The sequence below is a fragment of the Halichoeres trimaculatus genome, unplaced genomic scaffold (genome assembly GCF_033239565.1).
Source record: "Halichoeres trimaculatus isolate MK-OKI-2021-1 unplaced genomic scaffold, fHalTri1.1 fHalTri1_scaffold_15, whole genome shotgun sequence".
Taxonomy (NCBI): domain Eukaryota; kingdom Metazoa; phylum Chordata; class Actinopteri; order Labriformes; family Labridae; genus Halichoeres; species Halichoeres trimaculatus.
Genome location: NW_027437193.1, coordinates 33,571,705 through 33,583,445, shown reverse-complemented (window position 1 = coordinate 33,583,445; position 11,741 = coordinate 33,571,705). Strand labels below are relative to the sequence as shown.

Genomic DNA, 11,741 nt, shown 5'->3' with positions numbered 1-11,741 from the left:
CAGGCTTAACTGAGTCCACCCGTAGCAATCCGTGCTGATCTAAACCGGACTGCTTGGTGGAAACGGGGCTTAAGACCATCCCTGGACTTTTAATCTGGACCCTGTCTGCCCCAGGGCACAGGACTGGCCTCTGTGATTGAGTGTCCTGTGCCCACTGCCTCACAGCCTGAGTTTCAGAGTGTGTTCCCCTGACTCTTCACTGTGGCTGGATTACAGAGCTGTGTGCTGTCCATTCTGCCTCCCTAACCTTTAGCCCCCCCACAGGTAGAGACAAGCTGATCACTGAGGACCTGATCTTCATCTGAGGACCACTGAGGATGTTTCCCCTGTGGGCTGTGGTGTTGGAGACGTTAAACTGGACTGGTTCAGAGAAGGAACCAGTCTGTGGACACAGGTAATGTAACAGTAAGGCTTCATGAGCTGCTGCTGAGGTCAGAGGTCAGCCAGAGGTCAGGGGTCAGCCAGAGGTCAGTCTGGGGTCAGTTAGGGTTTTAATGTGATGTATAGAGTGAGGTGAGTTCAGAGACCTTATCTGTGGGTACCTGCTGAGTCCAGGGGATCTGGGTGAACTGGTTCATGAACTGGTTCTGTGAATCAGCTGTTTGAGGAGAAAGGCTGTTTTTAAAGCAGAGACTGGAGCCAGACACCTCCATCAACAGATTCTTTAATAAATAATATCATCACAAGGACCAAAAACAGAGTGAAAATGATTGGTGCACGTGGGAACAGTGCGCTTATCTTCATCATCATCATCACAGGACCAACTGAACTGACAAGGGGCGGGGGGCAGCGTGTCACACAAAGCCACAGGACGTTAGCAGAACATTGATTCAAACAGCTACAGGTCCAGACCAAAGGTCCAGACCACAGGGTGACTGGGGGTCATAAATGTGGAGTCCTAGTCCATGAAGCCCCCGTACCTCTTCTGTAGCTCACTGCTGTTCTCCCACGCCCGTTTCAGCACGCCCCCACTCTTGCTGCTGTCCACCAGCCACTCTGGCCGCCCCACACGCCTCATGAACCCTCCATAACGCTTCTTGAGCCCCCGCCCCAGCACTGCCTCCAGCAGGTCGCTGCGTGCTGCGCCCTCTTCAGCACGACGCATGAAGCCCCCGTATCTCTTTACCTCCTCTGCCCCCTGACCCTCCCCCTCCCCCCCGTGCTCTGTTGCTGCATTCAAGAACCGTAGGATCTCAAGACGAATGTCCTCCTCATCCTGGTTTCCAGGGTCCTCCAGTGCCCCCTCTGGAGATGAGGAACGACGGGACATGAAACCACCATAGCGCTTCATAAAGCCGCCGTACTTCTTGGCAAGCTGGTGTTCGGGGGATGTGTCGCCATTGTCAGTGGCCAAGGCAGCCTCTGCTTCCTGGTCCTGCTGTTCACGGGGGTCAACATCCAGAGCAGCGTGGTTCTCCTCCTCCAACAGGAAGTCCCGGCACAGACGGAGCTTCTGGCTGTCCAAGCTGCCCTTACACTCCAGAGAGCATGTCTGCAAGAAAGCAAAACCATCCCGTCAGTACAAGGTCCAAAGGTCTGATCCTACTGAGACAGACTTTCCATGACAAGACCACTGAAGATCTGATCCCACCGAGGATCTGATCCCACCGAGGATCTGATCCCACCGAGGATCTGATCCCACCGAGGATCTGATCTCACTGATCCATAGCTCTGCCCCTGACAGTGCGGCTTTCTTTGTACCATTAGCAGACACTGGTTCACTGACAATAATCAAAACCAGAAAAAGATGAAAGATGAAACATGGCATCGAACCTGAGCCAGTCCCTTACAGAAAGAAGGTTTTAGAAAAGAAAGGTGAGACTAGGGCTGGGCGATATGGCCTAAAAAGATTTTTTTCACAAAAACTGTGATTTACGAGTTTTTGACCATTTTTTTTCCTTTTAAAGAAAACAACAAGTACAAATGACAGAGAAAACTCAAAACCAGTTTTTGTTTTAGTTTTGTCAACAACTTAATAAAAGTAACCTCTTTTTGACTCTTGGAATTGAATTTTCAGCTTTTCTTCTGTTTCAGTAACTTCAATTTGTAGTTTTAAAGGAGGCAGACTTATTTACATTCACAGTGAAAGCTGCACCACTTTGTACATTTTGAGTTTAAAAATAGTGCTAGGAAAAGTGTGTACACTACTGTTTCAGTGCACCACAGCACTATTCAGTTATATTCTGCCTTAAAATGATTTAAAAAAACCCACTTTATTTTTTTAAGGCTGTAGACTGTTTTATCATGTAATTGTTAAACAAATAAGTAAAAATAAATGCTATTTATTCAAGTGTGGGCTCACAAATTCCATGCCTCCCTGCATAAGTCAGTGCCCTGGTCGGGGCACCCCTGTCTAAAAAGTCTAGTCTGCCCCTGCTTGACAGAGCGCACCTCGATGCTGGTTCGTTAAAGTTGCTCTGTTCGTCAGCGGATGGATTTATGCGAAATGGAGGATTTAGTTGGTGGAACAGACGGAGTTGCAGAGACAGACAGGACTCAGCTTCCCCTCAGAAAAAAGTTTAACAACTTCTCAGTCATATCTGTCCGAGCAGCGCGCCGCTCTGTTCGATCGCCCATCGTCGTCCCGTCTTCCACCCCGCAGTCTACTCTCACAAATCATGATCCATCCATGTCACCATAAGAGGGGATTTTCTTCAGTAGAGTGGTGATGTTCTGAGAAAAACTAATGTATATTTCTTTACTGTCTAAACCTCAAAATAATCAGAGTATTAACTTCGAAGAGCAGCAGGTTTTACGAGCGTCAATCACATCATCAATCTGCAGGTGAACCTGAAAGGGTCCTGGCTTTGTAAATGTTTCAGTCAAAGATCTTAATCAAACTCCTGAAAGTGACAGATTGAAAACAGAGGATTGGAGGAAAGGGATTTGAACGTTCACTGATGAGAGGTCTAGTTTATATCAATCTCTTTGGGCTGTTGAAACGGACTATAAGGAACACGTGTCCGTCAAGGTGCTGGGTGTCAATGACGCACAAGAACATTTTTATGACATTTAGGTTTCTGTTGTTTTGTTATTGAACTGTTAAATCATGCAACACACATGTGGAGTCAGCGCTTGCTGCGGTAAAAAAGGTGCGCAACAGCGGGGACAAAAAAGTCAAATTTTTCATTCTACAAATCCTCCTCAAGGAAAAATTCAAATTAATCGATATAATCGATTAATTTGGCCTAGGTGAGAGACTCACATCTTAATTATTTTGTTCTCCATCTAAAGCAAAGGTTTGCAACCGTTACTTTCATAAGAGCCATTTTGCTGCAGCCCACCTGCGTTAAAGTCATTCCAGAGCCATGAAATCTACTATAGCTTCACAAAAAATCAAAAAGTGTATAAAATTCTGAACATAGTAAAAATCTACTGAATAATTATTTAAAAAAGAAATGTTTTGTGTTTAAAAAACTATACATGTGATGTTTTTGTTCTGTATTTTTAATGAAATTACAAATAATATTTGCAAAAATCTATGTTTTGTGTCAATGTAATTTATCATCAGTACTTTCTGTAAGAAAAACAAATATTCTTTATTCCAAAAATATTTCCTTAAATTAACACAGAGCCACTCCAAAGGATTCACAGAGCTGCATGAGGCTCCAGAACAGCAGGAAACAGATGTGTGCAGTACCTTCACCATCCACAAGGTGGACCTGTCATTCAGACCCCAACCAGCAGCTAAGCTATGGTGACACATACTCTGACCCCCAGCAATTACCATGTGATTTTGAGCTAACCCTAAGCCATAGAGACTCATAAGTGGATGAACAGCTAACACTGAACTTAAAATCCACTGACAGTCTAAAGACGGAGAGCACAGAAAGAGCACAGATTGATCTGACCCTGAAGGGTGAGTTCAGAAACAACAGCTCGTGTTTTTTCACTGGAGAATGAAGGTTTAGTTTGTTAACAGCGTTCTTAGAGACAGGCTGCTCTGACGTTCAGGTCTGTGCTCTCTGAAGTTATTGACAGACACTGGGATCTATGGAGAGATCATCTTCATCATCTTCATCATCATCATCATCATCATCATCATCATCAACATCATCATCATCATCATCAGCATCATCATCATCATCATCATGCAGATAAACAGCAGAGAGTGAGGGAGGAGGGAGAGCTGAGAGCAGATGGTTTCAGAGAACAACAGCTCATTTTATCTCTCTCCCTCAACAACTGAGAGAAACACGTTTTCTTTCTCTAAACCATCTGTGCAGGACCCCCCACCTCACATACACACACACACACACACACACACACACACACACACACACACACACACACACACACACCATCAGATCGTCTAATGGAAGCACCCCCTAACGCTACTCAGCACCAACCCCAGCCCTCCTTTACCCATATGAGTCCATATAACCTCAGATTGAAATCATCTGCAGGGCTGGGGGGCTCAGATATGCCCCCTCCTCCCCGCCCCTGTGGTTGGATTCCACTTATTCAGCCATCAGAATCTCAGTTTGACGACATAAAGCGGATACTTGCTGAGCTTTCACTGCCGCCGGCTTATGGAGACAGAATTAATGAAGGGGAAAATTAAATTGATGACTTATTGGCACCTGGGGGCATTGGGGGGGGGGGGGGGGGGGCATGGGGGGGGGTAGAGCTGCAGCCCCCCCTGGTTGTTCCAATGGCAACTGTGGAAAAGACAGAGCCTTAACTGGAGTAGAGGGACAACATGGAGCAGCTACAGAGAAGCACATGTTGAAGTTTGTCCAGGTCTTGTTTCCGTCCTGTCACAGGATGTTTAAACATGATGGGTGTGAAGATTTCAGCCAATCAAAAGCAGCTTTGAGGGTCTAACCTGGAGAGGAACGAGTTCTGCCCTCTCCTCCTTTTTACGGGAAGCATCCCTTCAGGCTTTACTCAGAGTCGTTGACTTGTTGATTTATTTAAGGTCATTAACGTCATGCATGTTAAAGTTTACGGTCACAGAGACGTTTCAGGCCTGAGAGGATTCACTTTGATACGCCTGAATCAGCCGAAAAGAAGCCTCTTGTTTCAAATCAGAAATACTTTATTAATAAATTTGGTAGTTTGTTATTTCTCTGCTCAGTTTTATTCATTACATGATTATATCTGTTTTTGTTTCAAGTGCTCAGCTCCTCCTTTGTCTACTGTCTGACAGAAATGATTAACGTAGAGAGAACCAGAAACTAGACGACTGATGTTTCTGAAATGTGAAGGGGGAAAGGAAAAGATGATTTCTAACAAAGGAGGTGAGAGAAAGAAGAGAAAGAGAAGAGCGGCGTGGAGTATTGACTGTCAGCGTTCAGAACAATAGGAGCACAATCACATCGACGGAGGACAAGAGAAGAGAGGGAGGAGGAGGAGGAGGATCTATGAAAGAGAAGGAGGGAAATACTTCAGAGCAGAGCATCACGATTACTGTCATCTGAAAATGGGGAGAAGCGGGAGGGCAGGGACAGGAGGGGAATGAAGAACCAACAAACGAGTGCAGGACGACTGGAAAGTGAGAAAAACTAAGAATGGAGGAGAGGAAAAGAGAAAGACTTAAACAATCTGCGGGTTGGCTGAGAGTGAGTGAGTAAATAATACATGACGGCAGCTTTTACAACCCAGCTCCCCAGAGACGCCACTTTAAAGACGGCTCTGTGTCAATATTAGACGGGCTGTGTTTGGACCAGGCTGTGAGTGTCTCACAAAGGGCTAAGGGGAGTCAAACCCTTCATATTACACACACACACACACACACACACACACACACACACACACACACACACACACACACACACCCACAAAAGAGAGTCTGAACGACATCACTACAACATGTTCATTAAATAATCTCTGATTGGATAAGATTCTGGGAGGATCAGTGGATTATTTTTGTCGTGATTTTAAGTTAATATGTGTTAGAGAGGAGGAGAACCCATTCAGATAAGTGTGCGTGCATTTGTGTGCGTAAGAGTTTGTGTGAACCTGTCTGAAGCAGAAGTTTCCCATCGTGATAAAGATGAATTAATTATTAGAATATAAGACAGACAGAAACAGGGATGAGGAGACGTTACCAGAGAGGAGAGGCTGGACTGTTGTCCCAGCAGGCGGTACACACACAGTGCACACTCCTTCCCACAGTCGGATCCCACAGCCACGGACACACACACCCCCAGGACCAGCATCCACACGCTGCTGCTGCTGCTGTATGCGGGGGCTGCCATGGACTGAGGACACACACATACGCACGCACATACAAGCACACAGGGAGAGAAAAAAATTAAAGCCAAGCCTGTCAGTTTAGGGGGCTTTCCTCATTTCAACAGTTGAAGTTAAATAAACCTCAAGCCGCTCCCTCCATTAAACGCTGTGTTGATTTAAAAAATAAAAATAATAAAAATAATAAAACACCTTTAATATTGGTATATGTGTGTTTAATCCCAGACAGATTACTTTGACTGGTTATCTGACTTATATAACTTATTTACCATTGATAGCATTCAGATTGATGCCGTGTGAAATGAAAACAGATTTTAAAAAGACAAAAAAACCTACTGAAATCTGTCTTTTTGTGGAGTAAATCAGAAATGAAAACGGGTTTTAGACGAAAAACTACAAAGAGCTGTGTTTATGTGGAATGAATCGAGAAAAAGAAATATTTTTGAAACAGAGAACTAATCAAATCTGTGTTAATTTGGAGTAAATAACAAATAAAAACGGTTTATAAACAGAGAACTAATTTAATCTGTGTTTTAGTGGAGTAAATCAGAAATGAAACAGCTTTTAAACAGAGAACTAATTAAATCTGTTTTTAGTGGAGTGAATCAGAAATGAAACAGCTTTTAAACAGAGAACTAATTAAATCTGTTTTCAGTGGAGTAAATCGTGGAGCTGAGTCCCGGTGTGATGACCCCTGAGCAGCTCGGTCCCTCTGTAACCCTCTCCTCTGTCAGAAACAGCGCTTTCCTCTTACCTCTCTTTGATTTCAGACGGAGTTAAAGCCGGTCTCTGCGTGCGGCGCGTGCCCTCTGGAGTTCTTTCAGCCCGGGAAACTGTTGAAGAGCGCGAGCCTGTGAACCCAATATATGAGCGTGCGCTGCGCTAAGTGGCACGCGGAGGCAGGCAGGGCTGTTGCGGATCAGCCAATCAGTGCGCTTCTTTGGCTCTGAAGTAGACAAAAGTACCGGGGAGCTCTGTTCACGGAGCCAGCGGCTGCAGAACGGACTTGAACGCAGAGACAGCCGAGAGGAGTCCGTCAGGAGGGCTCGTGGTGGGTCTGCTCTGCGGCTCGTGCCTCTGCAGACCGCTTAAGTAGTTTGGTTTGCTTACGTCAGTGGAGGCGACGTGAGAGGGGGTGAGAGGGGGGTTGAGGGGTTAATGTGCGTGATGATGTGACGTGACAGCCCCCTACCTCTCTCTCTCACACACACACACACACACACACACACACACACACACACACACACACACACACACACACACACGGGCGTGTAATATGTATTCCGTTTAGGGAAGTCTTTGATATAAAACACAGAGCAAACTACTGCAGGGGTTCTAAATGTGTGTATACACATGTGCGGTATGTGTGTGTGTGTGTGTGTGTGTGTGTGTGTGTGTGTGTGTGTGTGTGTGTGTTTGTGTGTGTGTGTTTATATTAATTAAAACAGTGTAGTCCCAGCAAACACAGTCTTAGACCTGGTCCTTTGATGCAGTGCTTTATTGTGGGCTCTGTGATTCCACACTGATACCTGATCATTGACCCCTCAGTCAGTGGGTGGTGTTCCTGGAGAACAGGACCCTGTATGACATCATGTTCTCATCACTTCATCTGATACATCTGAACCCTTCAAAGTGAAACACTGGCTGTGTTTCCATGCAGTCAGTATTGAGGTTAAGGTCAATATTCCGGCGCTGAAACATTCAGAATAACCCTTTACATGTGTGAGCAAACAGCATTATTCCTGTTTATATGGTATTCTGATCAAAATAGAAACGCACGAACAACATCTCAACACACGAAGAATGTCATGACGCAGTGGGCATCATTTTCAGTTTTTCTTACTGTATCCATAGCAACAGCAGCAACAACAGCAGCAGCAGCACAGTGGACTTCCTGTACTCTAAAGACCAAGATTACTTGTGAACAGAACTGGTTATAAAGATGACCTGGATAATTGCTCATGGTCTGAGTTTACATTTTATTCTAACCTGAGCTCAGAGAGTAAGACGGGCAGGGTTTGTTAGAGTCTTTCCTTCTTGGCTTCAGTCTCAAAGCACCAGCACAATGAGCTGTTTGGCATTGGCAGAGAGGATCTGGCAAATGTTTCATGGGCTCATCTCCCCAAGACCTGTTATTCACATGTGTCTCCATTTACAGAGATGGAAACAGGGTTTACAGCAGGATCAGATCACTTACTAAGAAACATCCTCATCCACCAATCACAAGTGTCCTTACTTTTCATGCTAAATTCACTTATCTTCATTTTAAAATTGATCATTTCAGCTTCAGATGGGTTTATGAAGGGTGTGTCTGGGGCTTTATTTTTTATTTTGATTTTTTTGCTGCCCTCAAATGTCTAACAGGGCATATCACAGGTTATAGACATTAGTTAAACAAAGAGCTGAGCATAAAGCAACGGGCTTTAAGTTGTAATGATAAAGCCCATAGAGAGAAAGACAGAGAGGTCTATCAGAGGTCTATCCACTGATCTAGAGTCAGAAAACCAAGACTTAGCTACAGTGCTCAGCTCATGTTTCCATCAGGTTGAATCTTGGGCTGAATCTCTGACAAATCCTTTTTTACATCTGTCACCTGGAGCCGGCAGGAGCTGCTGCTTCCAGTGAAGCTACAGTTGATGGGACAGCAGCCACGTCAGTGTCACCTGGACCTGGCTTCAGTATCCCAACCTGAACTCCATCCATAGACCTAATAAAACAAACTCCATCATATCACCAGGCTCATCTTCTTGTGGAAAAATGGACACCACAGACAACTGTTTTTTTTTTTTTTTTTGACGAATGCAGAAATAAAGTCCTGTCTCCTCACCCGGATGAAACAAGTCTGAGCACTAAAGCTAACTCCATCTAATCTGAAAAAGTGGATTCAATGTCCTGTTAAGCTAGTACTGTATGCATCCATCCATCCAAACTCATCTGAGTCATCTCGTCACCACCTGAAACACCCGATTTCACTCACTACCACTTGTTATCAACATTGGCTAAAGGCGGAATGAGGGGATGAGAGTCTCCTTTGTTACGTCATGTGACGCCATGTACGTAAAAAGGAGCGTTGTTGTTCTTTATAAGGCCATATCCTACCCATTAACAGGTGTGTTTATGCTCAACCAGCAGTTCAAAGAGTGGTGATGGGTGGTGTCATCCTGTGCTCTCCACAGTCTGATCACCACTACGGCAGCTTCACAAGAACTGAACACTCATTAGAAGTTCCTAAACCAGGGGAAATACTTTCATCAATAAGCAAACTACATCAAACTTTTCTTCAAAAATATGTTTTTATCAAAGTGACAACAAGCAGCAACAAAACAAAACAAAACAAAACAAAACAAAACAAAACAAAACACACTCACAGAGAGATTTAGCAGAGAACACCCAGCTACAGATAATATGCATGACTGGCCCAGATTTAATTTTCCTCCAGGAAATGAAAAATGTTTTAGCTACAAGTCAACAACGCTTAGAGCTAAACATCCAGGATAAAAACATCTTAACTGAAAATTAATGTAAGACAGTGTTGATTTTAATTGGAGGAGGTGAAGGAGTGGAAATGAACAGAATGTGATTAGAATCTGGATCAAGTCATCATCTCAGTCAAAGTTAGTCACATCAATAAATCTAGAGTTAAACATCGAACACAGAGTAAGAACAGTCTACATCAGTGAATCTATTAATGTGGACCATGATGTGTCCCTAGAGGAATGTGAATAGTGTGGTCTCTGTGTGATAAATGAGAGGATGAGGGTGTCAGCAGGTCTCCTGTTGGTGCTCTCTGACTGTCACAGCCTCAGGCACAGAGGACAGGCTGTTTGCTGCCGGCAGCAGAGGAAAACACTTCACAGATTCACTGCACACCAACATGCTGCTATGCCAGGCTACATACACAACTTATTTTGCTTACAGTGTCACAACCTCTGCCCCCTATCACCACTTTCTACAGGCTGCTTCACTAAAGCCTGCTGCTTAGTCTGCACACTGCTCTCTGTCTACACGACTGGCTGACCTTTAACCTTTTGTCACATATATTTCAGGTGGCTTGAAAAGATGCTTTTGTTCCCAGGTCTCAGTTCTCAGTCATCAGTGATCCTGTATTTCTTAAAGTTGCTGCTGAAATTATTTCTGAACCATTAACTTATATTTTCAACTTGTCTCTTTCTAACAATGAAATTCCTGAAGTGTGGAAATCTGCATTTCTTCCTCTCCTTAAAGAAGATGATCCTTCAAGTTTCAACCATCACAGGCCAATCTCAAAATGATGTGTCCTGGCTAAAGTCTTGGAAAAGCTTGTTAGTGAGCAGCTTAAAGACTTTTTTGACTTAAATGGCACCATGGCCCAATATCAATCAGGGTTCAGAAAGCAGCACAGCACAACCACTGCTGCTGTTAAAGTAGATGACAAAATATACTGTGCAGCTCTATTCATTGACTTGTCAAAAGCCTTTGACACAGTCAGTCATCACAGACTCTTGAATAGGCTTTCTGATATCGGCTTGTCTAGTCAGGCTGTTGGATGGTTTAGAAATTATTTGACAGCCAGAACTCAGTGTGTGCACACTGCTGGGCTCTGTTCATTAGTTCTTCCCGTCTTAAGAGGTGTTCCTCAAGGCCCGTTGTTGTTCACCATTCATGTTAATTATCTGTGTCAGGACATATCGAATTGTATCACCTGTATGCTGATGACACAATTCTCTATTGTGCATCTCCTTCTCTGACGCAAACCTTTGACTTTCCACAGTGTGGTTTTGACAGGTTTCAGTCACATTTAACTGACCTGAAAAATAGTGTTAAATGCAGGTAAATCTAAATTGATGGTCTTTTCTGGTGGCAAAGCATTGCCTGCCAACATTCCCAAAATCACTGCAGCTCAAGGGGCAGAAATTGAAATTGTTACCTCATACATGTATTTGGGTATCACCACTGATAATAAAATGTCATTTAATGTGCACATTGACAGTGTTGTGTCTAAGTGTAAACTTAAATTGGGATTCTTCTTTAGGAATAAGTCCTGTTTTACACGTCAGGTCAGAGACTATTAAATCTCCACAACCTTCTTACTGTTGTTGGACTATGGTGATTTGTTATCTATGAATGCTCCTGAAAAATACTTGAAAAAATTGGATTTTGTGTATCACTGCGCTCTACGTTTTATTACTGGCTGTGGATATGGTGTCCATCACTGTCTGCTGTATGCTGCTGCAAGCTGTCCCTCTCTGTCTGTCGGTAGACACTCTCACCTGCTACTCTTCATCCACAAATCTGTTCTTGGGATGCTTCCATCTTATTTGACCACATAGTAACCATCGTGGACTGCACTCACATGATTTTCTTAAAATGTTTGTTCCTAGAGTCAGAACAGATCTGGGTAAGACAGCCTTTAAATATGCCACCCCCTTTACATGGAATACTTTCTTGATGGATTGTAGACAAACAGAGCTGGTCACTGTTGGTGAATTCAGGACTTTGTTGAGGGACCGGGGGAGAGCTAGCCTCGGACAATGTGACTGTTTTAATTCTTGACTGCCTCTCAT

The 11,741-nt window shown here is 44.0% G+C and overlaps 1 protein-coding gene across 1 annotated transcript; it reads right to left on the bottom strand.

The window, feature by feature from the left end:
• Nucleotides 1–648: 648 nt before the first annotated feature.
• On the bottom strand, nt 649–7,283 carry LOC141803869 (proenkephalin-A-like). The gene is made up of 3 exons (XM_074687911.1): nt 6,953–7,283; nt 6,054–6,206; nt 649–1,492 (listed from the first exon to the last, which is right to left on the bottom strand). The coding sequence occupies exons 2-3, from the start codon at nt 6,201–6,203 to the stop codon at nt 899–901; spliced, it is 744 nt and encodes a 247-aa protein (XP_074544012.1). The 5' UTR covers nt 6,204–6,206; nt 6,953–7,283; the 3' UTR covers nt 649–898.
• Between the last annotated feature and the right edge of the window lie 4,458 nt (nt 7,284–11,741).

Excerpts from the sequence above, each read along its gene's own strand:
- LOC141803869 (XM_074687911.1), bottom strand. The coding sequence starts at position 6,203 with ATGGCAGCCCCCGCATACAGCAGCAGCAGCAGCGTGTGGATGCTGGTC. Across the intron at positions 1,493-6,053 it reads AGTCCAGCCTCTCCTCTCTG|ACATGCTCTCTGGAGTGTAA; the intron begins GTAACGTCTCCT and ends GCTTTCTTGCAG.